At 46.0% G+C, this 12500-nt stretch overlaps 1 protein-coding gene across 1 annotated transcript in view; it reads left to right on the forward strand.

Moving 5' to 3' along the window:
• cacna2d1a (calcium channel, voltage-dependent, alpha 2/delta subunit 1a) overlaps positions 1-12500 on the forward strand; it is a gene marked incomplete at both ends in the record, with an annotated part of 108407 nt that overhangs the window by 6488 nt on the left and 89419 nt on the right. Inside the window, 2 exons of the mRNA XM_084448015.1 lie at positions 9757-9838; positions 11613-11729. Of these exons, the coding sequence (XP_084304141.1) occupies positions 9757-9838; positions 11613-11729 (199 nt within the window). The remainder of the gene's footprint in view (positions 1-9756; positions 9839-11612; positions 11730-12500) is intronic.

A 12500-nucleotide genomic window follows, 5' to 3' on the forward strand; every position in this document is an offset into this window, starting at 1 on the left:
CATTATAAATATAATATACAGTCAAGTGAGAGACTCAGTCAGCTGGTAGGTAGTATCCTATCCAAGAGCCTTAGCACCCAGCAAGCTGACTATAAGTGTGTGCCGTGAGATGTGTGTGTGTGCATGTGTGTGTGTGTGTGTGTGTGTGTGTGTGTGTGTGTGCTCATATGAGTGAATGAGTGAGGATGTATGAGAGATGATATCCAGTATATATATATATATATACTGAGAGTATATATATATATATACTAAGAGTATATATATATACTCTTTCTGTCTAAGACATACTGTGCACAGTCCCACACACACATGCACTATCTCAATCCCCTACACTACACTACTCACCTACACACACACACACACACACACACACTCGCTCCCCTTCACCAGACAGTGTCCGTCCCTCTGTGCTGACCTCTCAGTCATGGCTCTCATCCGAGGGGCTCCGTCTCTGATCGAGCACGACGTGGGATTTCTGCCCTGGATCTCAGGTTGAATCCCGCTATGGACACTGACGCCAGAACCTCCGCTCTCCACATCAGGCCCCATGCTCCAGCGCCAGGATGAGATTCAATCAAACAATGTCTGGAACCTAAATGGTGCTTGAAAGAGGAAATGAGGTCACAGAACGCGCGCCAGGCTTCATTTCTCTGGAAAGCCGAACGCTTCACAACCTTGCCAGTTCTATTCCAGCTGTCTGGTGTGATGAGATGTACTACTACTACTACTACTACTGTACACGCTCATCTCTAAAGGTTTTCCAAGGTTATGTGGATGTACAATATAAATATTACTACAGTGCATCCGGAAAGTATTCATATCCCTTCACTTTTGCCACATTTTATGCTACATCCTTATTCCAAAATTGATTAAAGTCACACTGAAACGGACGTTTGAGATCATCTAACTTCCGTAGTTTTACGTATTTCCGACGCAAACAAGCTATGAGGGTGGGACATAATGTTTTGAGGAATTTGATTGGAACATTGACAAGTGGACGGGTTTTAAGAACTTTAGACAGATTCGATAGAAGGATAGCGTTGATTGACGGGTGGATGTCGTGACATTATTGGCCTAAAACCTAAGGTACCTGTTGTCGTCATTGCACGTGACCTACCGTTTTCCAGGAAGTAAGAAATTATATACTTTGATATAAGATTACAACAAAAGTAGATTTTTTTTTAATTTTTTTGGCATACATCGTTGAATAGGTGAACACTATGACCAATTATGTGAACCGAAATGGGACAGAATGCTTTTTTCATTTCAGTGCGACTTTAAACTAAGTATTTTCATTAATGAAAGTTGAAATTTTGGTTATTGGTAATTTGGTAATTAAAACACTTACATCATATGTGCATATGTATTCACACCCTTTACTTAATACTTTGTTGAAGCACCTTTGGCAGCAATTACAGCCTCAAGTCTTCTTGAGTATATGATGAGCTTGGCACACCTGTTTTTGGGGCAGTTTCTCCCATTCTTCTCTGCTGATCCTCTCAAGCTCCATCAGGTTGGAAGGGGAGCGTCAGTGCGCAGACATTTTCAGATCTCTCCAGAGTTGTTCACTCGGGTTCAAGTCTGGGCTCTGGCTGGGCCACTCAAGGACATTCATAGACCTGTCCCGAAGCCACTCCTTTGTTATCTTGGCTGTGTGTTTAGGGTCGTTGTCCTGTTGGAAGGTGAACCTTCGCCCCAGTCTGAGGTCCTGAGCTCTCTGGAGCAAGTTTTCATCAAGGATCTCTCTGTATATTGCTGCATTCATCATGGGACCTTCAACGTTGACATTTTTTTGTACCCTTCCCCCAGATCTGTGCTTAGATACAATCCTGTCTCAGAGGTCTACAGACAATTCCTTTGTTTTCATGGCTTGATTTGTGCTCTGGCATGTATGTTCAACTACGGGACCTTATATAGACAGGTGTGTGCCTTTCCAAATCATGTCCAATCAATTGAATTTACCACCAGTGGACTCCAATCAAGTTGTAGAAACATCTCAAGGATGATCAGTGCAAACAGGATGCATCCAACCTCAATTCTGAGTGTCATAACAAAGGGAGTGAATATTTATGTCCACATAGTTTATTTTAATTTTAATACATTAGCAAAAAAAATCGAAATAACTTTTTTTCACGTCATTATGGGGTATTGTGTGTAGAATTTTTTTGGGGAAAAAAAGAATGTAATCCATTTTGGAATAAGATCATAACATAACAGAATGTGGAAAAAGTGAAGGGATTGTGAATACTTTCCGGATGCACTGTCTATAGGATTTTTGGGGCATTCTGTATCACAGTGAAGCCTGTATTTGATTTCATTACAGTGCTATACGCTAAAACAGCTAAATGTGTGTATTAAAGAGCATGAGCGAGGTTAGGATCGTTGCAACATCTGATACTGGTCACCCAGAGTGGTGTGCCTACGCTCTAGGTCCACTTTCATCTGGGTCTATCCAATATCTCTTGGCTGGCCCTGTGTGTAAGTAGGTTACGCTGTGGTACGCAGGCCAACGCGGCGGAGCGACCCTCGCTGCTGGTGTCAGTCCGGGACAGGGCAGGTGGCAGGATGGTACACAGGGAGCTGTTAGGTCTGTCAGGACCCAGACACACACACACAGCACACACACACACACACACACACACACACACACACACACACACACACACACACACACACACAGCACACAGGGAGAGGAGGCAGGGGAGCTATGGCGGAAGGCTGTCTGACCATGATGGACTACGGACAGGGCTCAATCCTGCCGCGCTGCCCCCAGGGGACCAGAAGGGCCAAACCGGACATTTCTGTCAACGATGGCCCCGTCTGTTTGTACGAAGTGGCCCGCGATGTCCTTTTCTAGTGTCCTGCCCGTGTCCAGCGCCCTTACCCGTATCAGAGTCGACCGCAGACGACAGCAGACTCTGTCTGTCCCGACAGCAGACACTTGATGGAGTGCAACAAATGCGGTTGCCAGGGATTCACATAAACAAACAACTAACCCCCTATATGTGCGGGTAGGCCTCTGCATTCAGCACTGTGACTTAGTGTACTAACGGGAGAATGGTGGGCGGAGGAGAGGCGTCAATAAAGCCTCCGCAGGGACGATAACAAAGACGGGAGACGGTTACAAAACCGCCAATTACCATGTGATTGACCTCAATAAAGAGGAGGATATCACCACCTGTCTGCAGCATGCCAGAGAGCTCCAAACCCATTTGGATTCTGGCTAAATGGAGAGAGGAGGGTGGGGAAGGAAGGATTCAGAGGAGATAAGTGAGAGAACAATGTAGAATAGCAACAGGGGAGGGGAGGAGGAGTGGATTAAAAACATGTAATTAACAAAATAGAGAGGGTACGATATGGAGATGGAATCACAGGCTGGAATATTGTTTGTGCTCGCGGCGTTCTCTCGAGTTCTGCTTATTAGCCGTGTTGCACGCTGCACGTTGGTTGGTTGGTTGGTCTTATTAGGTGTACCCTAGTGGCTCAATTACAGCCAAGCTGCTGTCTGTGTGTCTGTCCGTCCGTCTGTCTGTCTGCCTCTCTCTCTCTCTCTCTCTCTCTCTCTCTCTACCCCTCTGCAACTGCTCATGTCACTCATACCCGACTAAGAGCAGATTATAGACCTAAAATACAACCACTACCTTTTCTTAAGGACCAAAACGGTCCTAGCGCTGCCAAGACAGATAATGAGACGGACGGTGTAGTGAAAAATAAAGTATTATAAAATTAGCCTATATTAGGCTTTCTGTCAGGCACTTCTGTGCTCTCTCTCTCTCTCTCTCTCTCTCACCCCCTCAGTGACGGTTTGACAGCATTTAGAGATCAAGTGCGATTGCACTTAAAAGATCTGACTGTCAAAACATCGCAGCATCGCTGGTGAAGGCAGGTGATGTGGGAGACAGAGGTGGATCACATCCTGGATATCACTGGGCTGTTTTGGGCATCTTTCAAACTAGCTGTCTCCTGCCAGGGGGGCCCAGGGTTGGGCTATTCAGAAACACATGAGACACTGGAATCACAGGAGGGTTGGAGTCTTTCTAGTCTTTGTAGAGCAAAGAGTATTCTGAATTCTGAAAGGGAATCTTTCTCGAATGTCCTCTCTCTGAGCTTAAAACAGTTTGACTCCATGATGGAAACTAAACGCGAGCGTGATGAGATCTGTTGTAGAATTTCTCAATATGGGTTAAGAGTTCAACAGAGTTACCAGAGTTTATTCATCCAAGGATTGTTATAAACACTCGAGTGGCTTCTTGTCACGCAACCTGCAGCAAGGCTGGTTAGTTGACAGAGCGCCAATGTGATCTGTGTCTCCCATTTTAACCAGATCTGCAACTCCCCCTTTCTTGTCCATAAATCTGGATGTTGGACCCTCCCAGTCCCAGGTGTGAAGTTCCCAGGACACAGATCATTGGGCTGCCCTTTCCACACCACCCTAAGACTTCGTTTACACATACACGGGTATTTACAAAAACAGATATTTCCCCCTCCCGCACCCTACGCCTGTAGGCGGCAGTGTAACGAGAAGCATGAAGACACGTTAGCCAATCAGAAGCCTGTGAAAGAAAAACAAAACAACGAATGAACAAATTCCTCTCCTCAACATAATAAAGCAGTTGTATTTGCAAATGCAAACACACCAACAGACTTTGCACTAACATAAAAACGAACATCGCTTTAGCATCCATGATTAGAGCACGTCAGAGGAGCAAACACACTGTAAACAAAGGTCGCACACGTAAATCTTGACGTAAGTCTTCCTCTGTTTACATGCAAACGAAACAACTCAGTTTTCCTAAATCTCCACTTTGGCCGGAGTTTTTAAAACGTTCGTTTTCAGTGGGTTAAAACCTCAGTTTACGTGTAAACGACAGGTACAAACGCATATAAATATCACCGTTTTCCCAGATCCCCGGCTACGTGTAAACAAGGCCTAAGTGTGAAGATAACCAGCTGTGCAAGGCAATTAACTCCCCTTTCCAAACCTCTCTGTGACCTCAACCCCTTGTCTTCCCATTGTAACACTAATTTTACCCTTACAGACCTCTGAACAAACATCAAACCCTTCCTCAGTTTGTGGATGAACTCGCCGACGGAAATTGACTGCATCCGACATAATTTTAAAAGGGAGGGAAGGGAGGGAAGTCATGGGGGAGGAGAGAGAGAGGGAGAGGGAGAGGAGGTGGAGAGAACAGAAATGGCCTCAGTAATCAGCATAGCCTCAGGGTGATTCAGCCACAAGTCACACAGCCTCGCTCTCAATCTGACTCAGACCTATTCTGGGCTCTGCTTCCACTCCACCATATCAAGCCCTGGGATTGGATGGCCTGCCCTGTATTGTGTTTTATAATTGGATGAAGCACTTTATTTTGGGGTGGGACCATATTAAGCATTAGATGCAGCAGGTTGGTTGGTTGGATGTATTTAAAGATTGATCCTACGCACACACACACACTCACTCACACTCTCTCTCTCTCTCTCTCTCACACACACACACACACACACACTTGTAATTATACTGAGAGGTCTGGTAAAAGAGCTTCACCTGTTCATTTGACCTTTGACCCTGGTGACCCTCTGCTGATAGCCCCCCATGCTCTGGTTTCACACACACACACACACACACACACACACACACACACACACACACACACACACACACACACACACACACACACACACACACACACACACACAGCACACAGAGGTGACAGCTGGCTATGGGAGGCGGCTTCTCTTACAGACATTAGGGAAAGCAGGTTGAGAGCAGCTATCGGTGAGGGTGGGGGGTCAAACGTGTGTCAAGAGACTTGGCTTTAAAAACCCAAATTCAAAAATAATAAATTTACTCCATAATGAAAATTCCAAAATCATGTCCTAGATCACTAGATTGAACGTGCAAAACATACGGCAAAGCAGTCTCTTACAACCCCAAACACAGAGAATATACCAAAGCTACAACTGCATTTTTGGAAAAAAGAAAAAGAGAATGCAAGCCAAACAGTGTGTTGTGTGAAGTGGAGGATGTTTGAGGAACGGGAGGAAGCAGGCAGCCAGAGAGAGGAAGCGCACGGGGCTCACGCTCGGCCGGGTTTCACCAGGCCCCACTCCGTACCAGCCCGGGAGGGTGCAACTCCACGCTGCTGTGGCTCTAAACTGGCTCACTGGCCATTTTGGGTCCCCCCCCTTACTATACAAACCTCCCTCCCCTCGGTTCCCTGTTGGCTACGGGAGATGGAGAGGGAGAAGGAGGGAGGGAGAGGGAGGGAGGGAGGGAGAGGGAGGGAAGAGCGTGGAGGGTGGCTGATGTTATCTAATGTTTCCATGGCGGGTTCCAAGTTTCCATGTCCTCCCTCCGAGGGGTTTATAGGGCACTTTCCTCTTCGAAAAACCTTCCTTCTTCCCAACCTATTTTTACCCAAACTCTATTTGAAAGGATATGTCGTTTTTCATATTTTATGTCAGGCAGAGGATCTGTTTTCGGAATCTTGTATGTTAGTTCAGAATATCCCCATCATGATAACCGTTTTTAGAACAGAACCCTCCAGAGGGTCAACTTCAGGATTAGGTTAACGGTTAAGGTTAGGTTTAGGGTTAAGGTTAAGGATTAGTCTCTGTGTTTATGGGAACTAGCCACTACCCTTCAGGGACAGATCTATGGTCATCTTGTCCTTCCCTGGTCACTTCCTACCCACATACAGTACGATCCCTGGATCTCCAGTCCATTTTCTAGTAAGAGCATATTCTAAAAGCAGGAGCTAACGGCATTGCTTACTTATGCTACTGATTGACTGTTGATATGGGAGAGTGTATCACAGTACGCTGCTCTGTGTAAAGTCTACCGCTGGCACACTGGAAACACACCGTCAGAATTACTGTACGTACAGTAGGCTACAGTAAGAGACTGTACTGTAGCGAACGAGGAGACCTGGCCAGTGTCCTCGTCCTCTGACCCCCCCCCCCCCCCCCCCTTGAGCATAGTAAATACCGCTCCGCTCACGTCAAGCGCTCCTCGCAACCGGACACCGGGCCAGGGCGGGCGGGCGACCCGTTTGACGACACCAGCGACGGGACCTTGACTTCACCCCGATCAGCCACTCTGGCGACCGCGCCGGCCGCCATTTACAGGCCTGCTCAGCAGCACGCCACGCACCGATGTCTCTGTGTGTGCGCGCGTGTGTGTGTGTGTGTCTGTGTGTGTGAGTGAGCGTGCGTCTGTGTGAGCGTATGTGTGTTTGGGCGTCTGCGTGCGCGTGTGAGCGAGTGCGCATGTGTCGACGAGTGCGCATGTGCGCTTGTGTGTGTTTGTATGAGAGCGTGAGTGAGCGTGCTCGTGTCTGTGTGTGCGCGTACGAGTGTGTGCGTACGAGCGCATGTGTGTGTGTGTGTGTGTGTGTGTGTGTGTGTGTGAGCGAGGAGGACAGATACACGCTGACAGTCTCTCCCGGCCCCTGCCTCGTTCTGACCCCTCTCAGACAGCTGTCTCTGCCAGGCTAAATATACAGTGCCGGGCTGTCATGGCCGCCTGTCTCCCAGCTAACGCCGGCTAGCACCACTCACGTTACACTGTGTTTCCTCGGTAAGATAACACTGCCGTGCTTAAGGTGTCAAAGGGCCCAGGGCCCCTCGGAGAGCGAAGATGAAGGGGGTCAGTGCACTCCTAGTGGGGGGGGGGGGATGTTCATTTTCTTGATGTGTGTCCCCTTATGTATTTTTAATGGCTGTCATCGTCAGTGAGTGTGTGAGTGTGTGTGTGTGTGTGTGTGGGGGGGCGGGGGGGGGGGGTACTGCGTGTATTTCGGAAGATGAGTCCACGCATGCTGAGTGCACTGTAACTGTATCATGTCCCCAAGTGATGAATTTCTCAAAGGTGTTTTGACACGGAGGGGTAGGGATATAGATTTACAGTACACAAGTACACACACACACACATGCACACACACACACACATGCACCCGTTCCCCTCCCTCACCTCATGATATCTGTGTCAGGGGTTCGTTTGAGGCGACCAAATCTTTGGAAAGTCAGTCCACAGGTCTGTGTTCTGTGTTTAGCGGGAAAAGTCGCGCGCATCCAAAACTCCAGACCAGGTGCCGGGTTAAAAAGCATCACACGAAGACAGAACAAAATCCGCACGCTGAAGCTCCCGTAATACTAGATTTATTTTGTGTGACGTTTCATGCTCTTCTTCAGACGCTTGGGCTCAAAACGTTGCACGGGATAAATCTAGAACGGGAGATGTTTACAGTGTGAGGATTCATTCCTTTCTTTATATTGTGTGTGTGAAACATCCATATTCACGAGTCGGGCCACTTTGGGGGTTGAAGAACACATACTGTTGTGAATGAAATTCAAGTCTCACCAAAGTGTTTTGTTTTCCTACTTGACTGTTGTTCTATCTTTGTAGTTCGTTCTCATAGATCAGTCTGTTAAAACTACAAATTCGTCCTGTGTGACATCACTTCCCTGTCCTCTTCATCCTGAAACTATGTCACTTCCTTTTTCACGTTATAACCTATCTACCTCGTCCCCATCTGACTCACTCAAGCCCGGATTCACTTTCTGTGCTGGAGTCCGAATCTGCAGAATCGTAACAGAATAAAACTATTGTCTTTGTTTGAAACCAGCTTGAACGACCACTCAGCGTGTTCTTTGAAATCTAAACTAAACCAAGTAAGATTTTTCCTTTACACTGTACACTCAGTTATTGCCGATATAGGGAGACCCTCTACCATAGGTTCTCCTCTGTAATCAACCAGACTGAGCTGCCGCTCCCTACTCTGAGTGAGAATGATAAATAAACACGTAATGGAGGAGCATTGCAGGTGCACACTTTATTATGGCTGAAAGGTAATTATTCCTGACCACTTAGTGTTGGTGTAGCTGAGCCTTCTCACTATGAGATGTGCTCACTTTCCCCCTGTTGGCAAACAGTGTTTGTTTAGTCTATATAGGACATAGTGTTCTCATTACACCAATTAGCACAGTTGTAGTCAAGCAACATGTGGAGTGGAGTGAAATGCCCCCACCCCCCCCCCATTTCTTTCTCTTTTTCACACACACACACACACACGCAAGCACACACCCACACACACACACACACACACAAACGCACACCCACCCACACACACACACACACACACACACACACACACAAACACACACGCAAGCACACACACGCGCACCCCCCCACACACACACACACGCAAGCACACACATGTGCACACACACACATACACACACAGTAACTCCTTCTGCATACATTACCCAGCGTCTCACCCCGGCCAATGATATTCACGTACTGACAACCCTGCATTTATGTCCGCTGCAATGCACACTTCTCCCGGGGAAACAGACCGACTCTCAGGCCCCCGATCTCTCAGTGGAGCTGGTTTGCATACTGCAGCAGTAAGCATGTATGCGTCCTCCATGCTTTGTAATTGATGTCGTGTGACATCTTGTTTTAGATGATTGTTTGCAATTTAAGTGAATTATGCAGATATGCAAAACCTAATTATTTAAAAAATCCTTTATTCATAACTACTACACGATTCACATTAGCTATCAAGTGTGTGGTGGACTTGGAGTGTGGGACATTCCAAATGGCTAGTTTAAGACGACAGCATCCAATTGGCTGAGGTACAGGAATGATCAGGATATGAATGATTCTGATTGGCTGTATCTGAATGATTTGGGAAAAATCGGGATTTGAATGATTGGCTGTATTTGAATGATGGTGGTTTTATTTTGTCCTTCCAGGGTGAAGGAGTGGGTGGAGCAGATGCAGCAGGAATTGGTCACGCTGACAGACTCTGCCAGTGGGATACATGAACTCGTCCAGGTGAGAGTCACACACACACGCACACACACAGACACACACAGACACACACACACAAACACACGCACACACACACGCACACACACACATACACTCCTAGTCATTCACACACAAAGCAATACTTCCACTGTGCCAGCCTGACCCAGTGAAAACAGACAGACGGACAGACAGACAGACAGACAGACAGACACACACACACACACACACATACACACACACACACACACACACACACACACACACACACACACACACACATACCTCTGTCACCCTCTTTACCGTCCTTCTATTCCTGCTTGATGTCTGTCACCATCGAGATTAGGGGCTGTTAAACAGAGTGACACCTCATTAACATAACACAGAAAACACATGTTTCTACTGCCAGAACCATATCTGCTCTCCTGGTCCATCAGCGTCAAATACAGACGGATACAAACAGAGGGTTTGAATGCTGGTTGGTGGGAACGGTCCCCATCGATTGATAAAGCCTACAGATTGATTGAATAATTGATTGATTGCTTGATTAGTTGATTGATTTGTTGATTGATTGAATGATTGATTGATTGATTGATTGATTGTACCTACAGCAGACTTAGGGCAATTCCTTCACCTCACTTTCCTCTTCACCCATAGCAGAAAATGGATCATAATACAACCAAGTCATGAACAGTTGTCTGGTAATAGTTGCAGGTTGATGATGTGGGCAGGAGTGGGGGCTTTGTTATTATGGACAGTATGGTGTCTGATTGATTGATTGATTGATTGATTGATTGATTGATTGATTGGTTGGTTGATTGATTGATTGATTGATTGATTGATTGATTGATTGATTGATTGATTGATTGATTGATTGATCAATTGAGCGATTTTATTAGAAAATACACTTAACTTGAAATACACTTAGTGCTTCCCAGTTGGGTAATAATACATCATTATTCATATATCATAGGCTGCTACTGCTACTGTTACAGTATGTACTGTAGTACAATGGGTGAGTCAATCAATGCTTCAAGGGACTCTTTTACCTGAACAGTGCAACACAAGCACAGGTCCTTACCTGGAGCCCATGGGTACATGGTGTTTTTGTTGATTCCACATGGGTGAGTGTTGTTGTTTGTTTGTAAACTGAAAAAGCACAGTCACTCAGCAGTATTCTCACAATCCAGCAAAATCTAACTATTGGTGCCCTGAAGGTTAGCAGAGTGAACACACACACACACACACACACACACACACGCAATCATGCACAAACACACACACGCACGCACGCACACACAGACACACACACACACACACACCCACATACAGTACACACATGCACGAATGCACACACACACTAACGCACGCACGCACACATGCACAAACGCACACATGAACACAAGCACAGACACACACACACACACACATACACACACACACACACACACCCAAACAAACACACACACACAAACAAACACAACACAGTCCTGTTTGACTATCAAAGTCCCTCTGGCAGCAAAATAATTGGCTGTTTGGCATTTCTGCTTTTGATTCCTCTTGCTGAAACATATTTTATACAACAGTCAATTATTTTTAGCACTCTGCTTCAGTGTCACATAATTTGCATTAATCTTGACATGGAGTGACACTACAATTTCATATTTTTATCGTTTCCAAGGGCAATGGGGAATATCAAAAGACGACAGAAAGATGACAGAACCGCTAGCATACAGTCACCTTCCTGTTCCTGTTAAGTCACTTTCAACCCATGTCTCTATCTCTTTTCTGATTGGTCCAGATCTTCCATAACCACAGGAAGCACTTCAGCGTTGAGTCGAACGATGCCAGCCAGCTGGTGGCCAACGCCGCTGGGAACATCGAAAAGCTCCTTGCCAACCGCTCTCGTGCCCTAAAGGTGAGTTCAGACTTCTTACTAGCGATGCGCATCGAAAACCGCTTCTTGTTAAGAACTGGTTCCCAGTGAATCGATTCCTTGGAATCGTTGGCCAAAATCCTTAACGATTCCACTATCGATTCCTGTCGTTGCTGCGCATGCGCGATGACGTCGCACGCACGATGCCTTGTTTTGTTTTATTAGACCGCGGTAGAAGAGGCCAGCAACATGTCGTCTAGGCATAAACGTTCGAAAGTGTGGTTACATTTCACGTGACAAGATGACAACACGGCCACTTGCAATGTTTCCAAAAACCGTATATCATCAAAGGGGGAAAATACTACAAATATGCAAAAACATTTGGCCACACAGCATGCGATAACTTTGCAGCAGTGCAGCTAACGTGTAGTCAAAGGTAAACTCCTCCAGAGTCCCTGTCTATTGTGTTAGTGCCATTTGTTTAATTGTGTAAACCAGCTTTCACTATATGAATAATCTCCATTTCCATCCATGTTATTTAGATGATGACGTTCAGAGTCAGGCTCGTGGTCGGTCTGGGTCAGAGGCTACTTCTTGTAGAAGTAGTAGAATTGTTAATTCTCCATAAAGTTTGATGGTTGCAGACCTACACAGTTCCATTTGGACTTCACTTGATTGTATTTGTTGCCAGTTGCCGCTGCTAGTTTTACTTTTGTCAGCTCAGCTCATATACCTTTTTTAAATGGACGGAGCATTGTAATTTCTACTAGTAACATGTTAGACTGTTATTGGATTTAAAATTCAACAGAATAA

The sequence above is a fragment of the Borostomias antarcticus genome (genome assembly GCF_949987555.1).
Source record: "Borostomias antarcticus genome assembly, chromosome: 13".
Lineage (NCBI taxonomy): Eukaryota > Metazoa > Chordata > Actinopteri > Stomiiformes > Stomiidae > Borostomias > Borostomias antarcticus.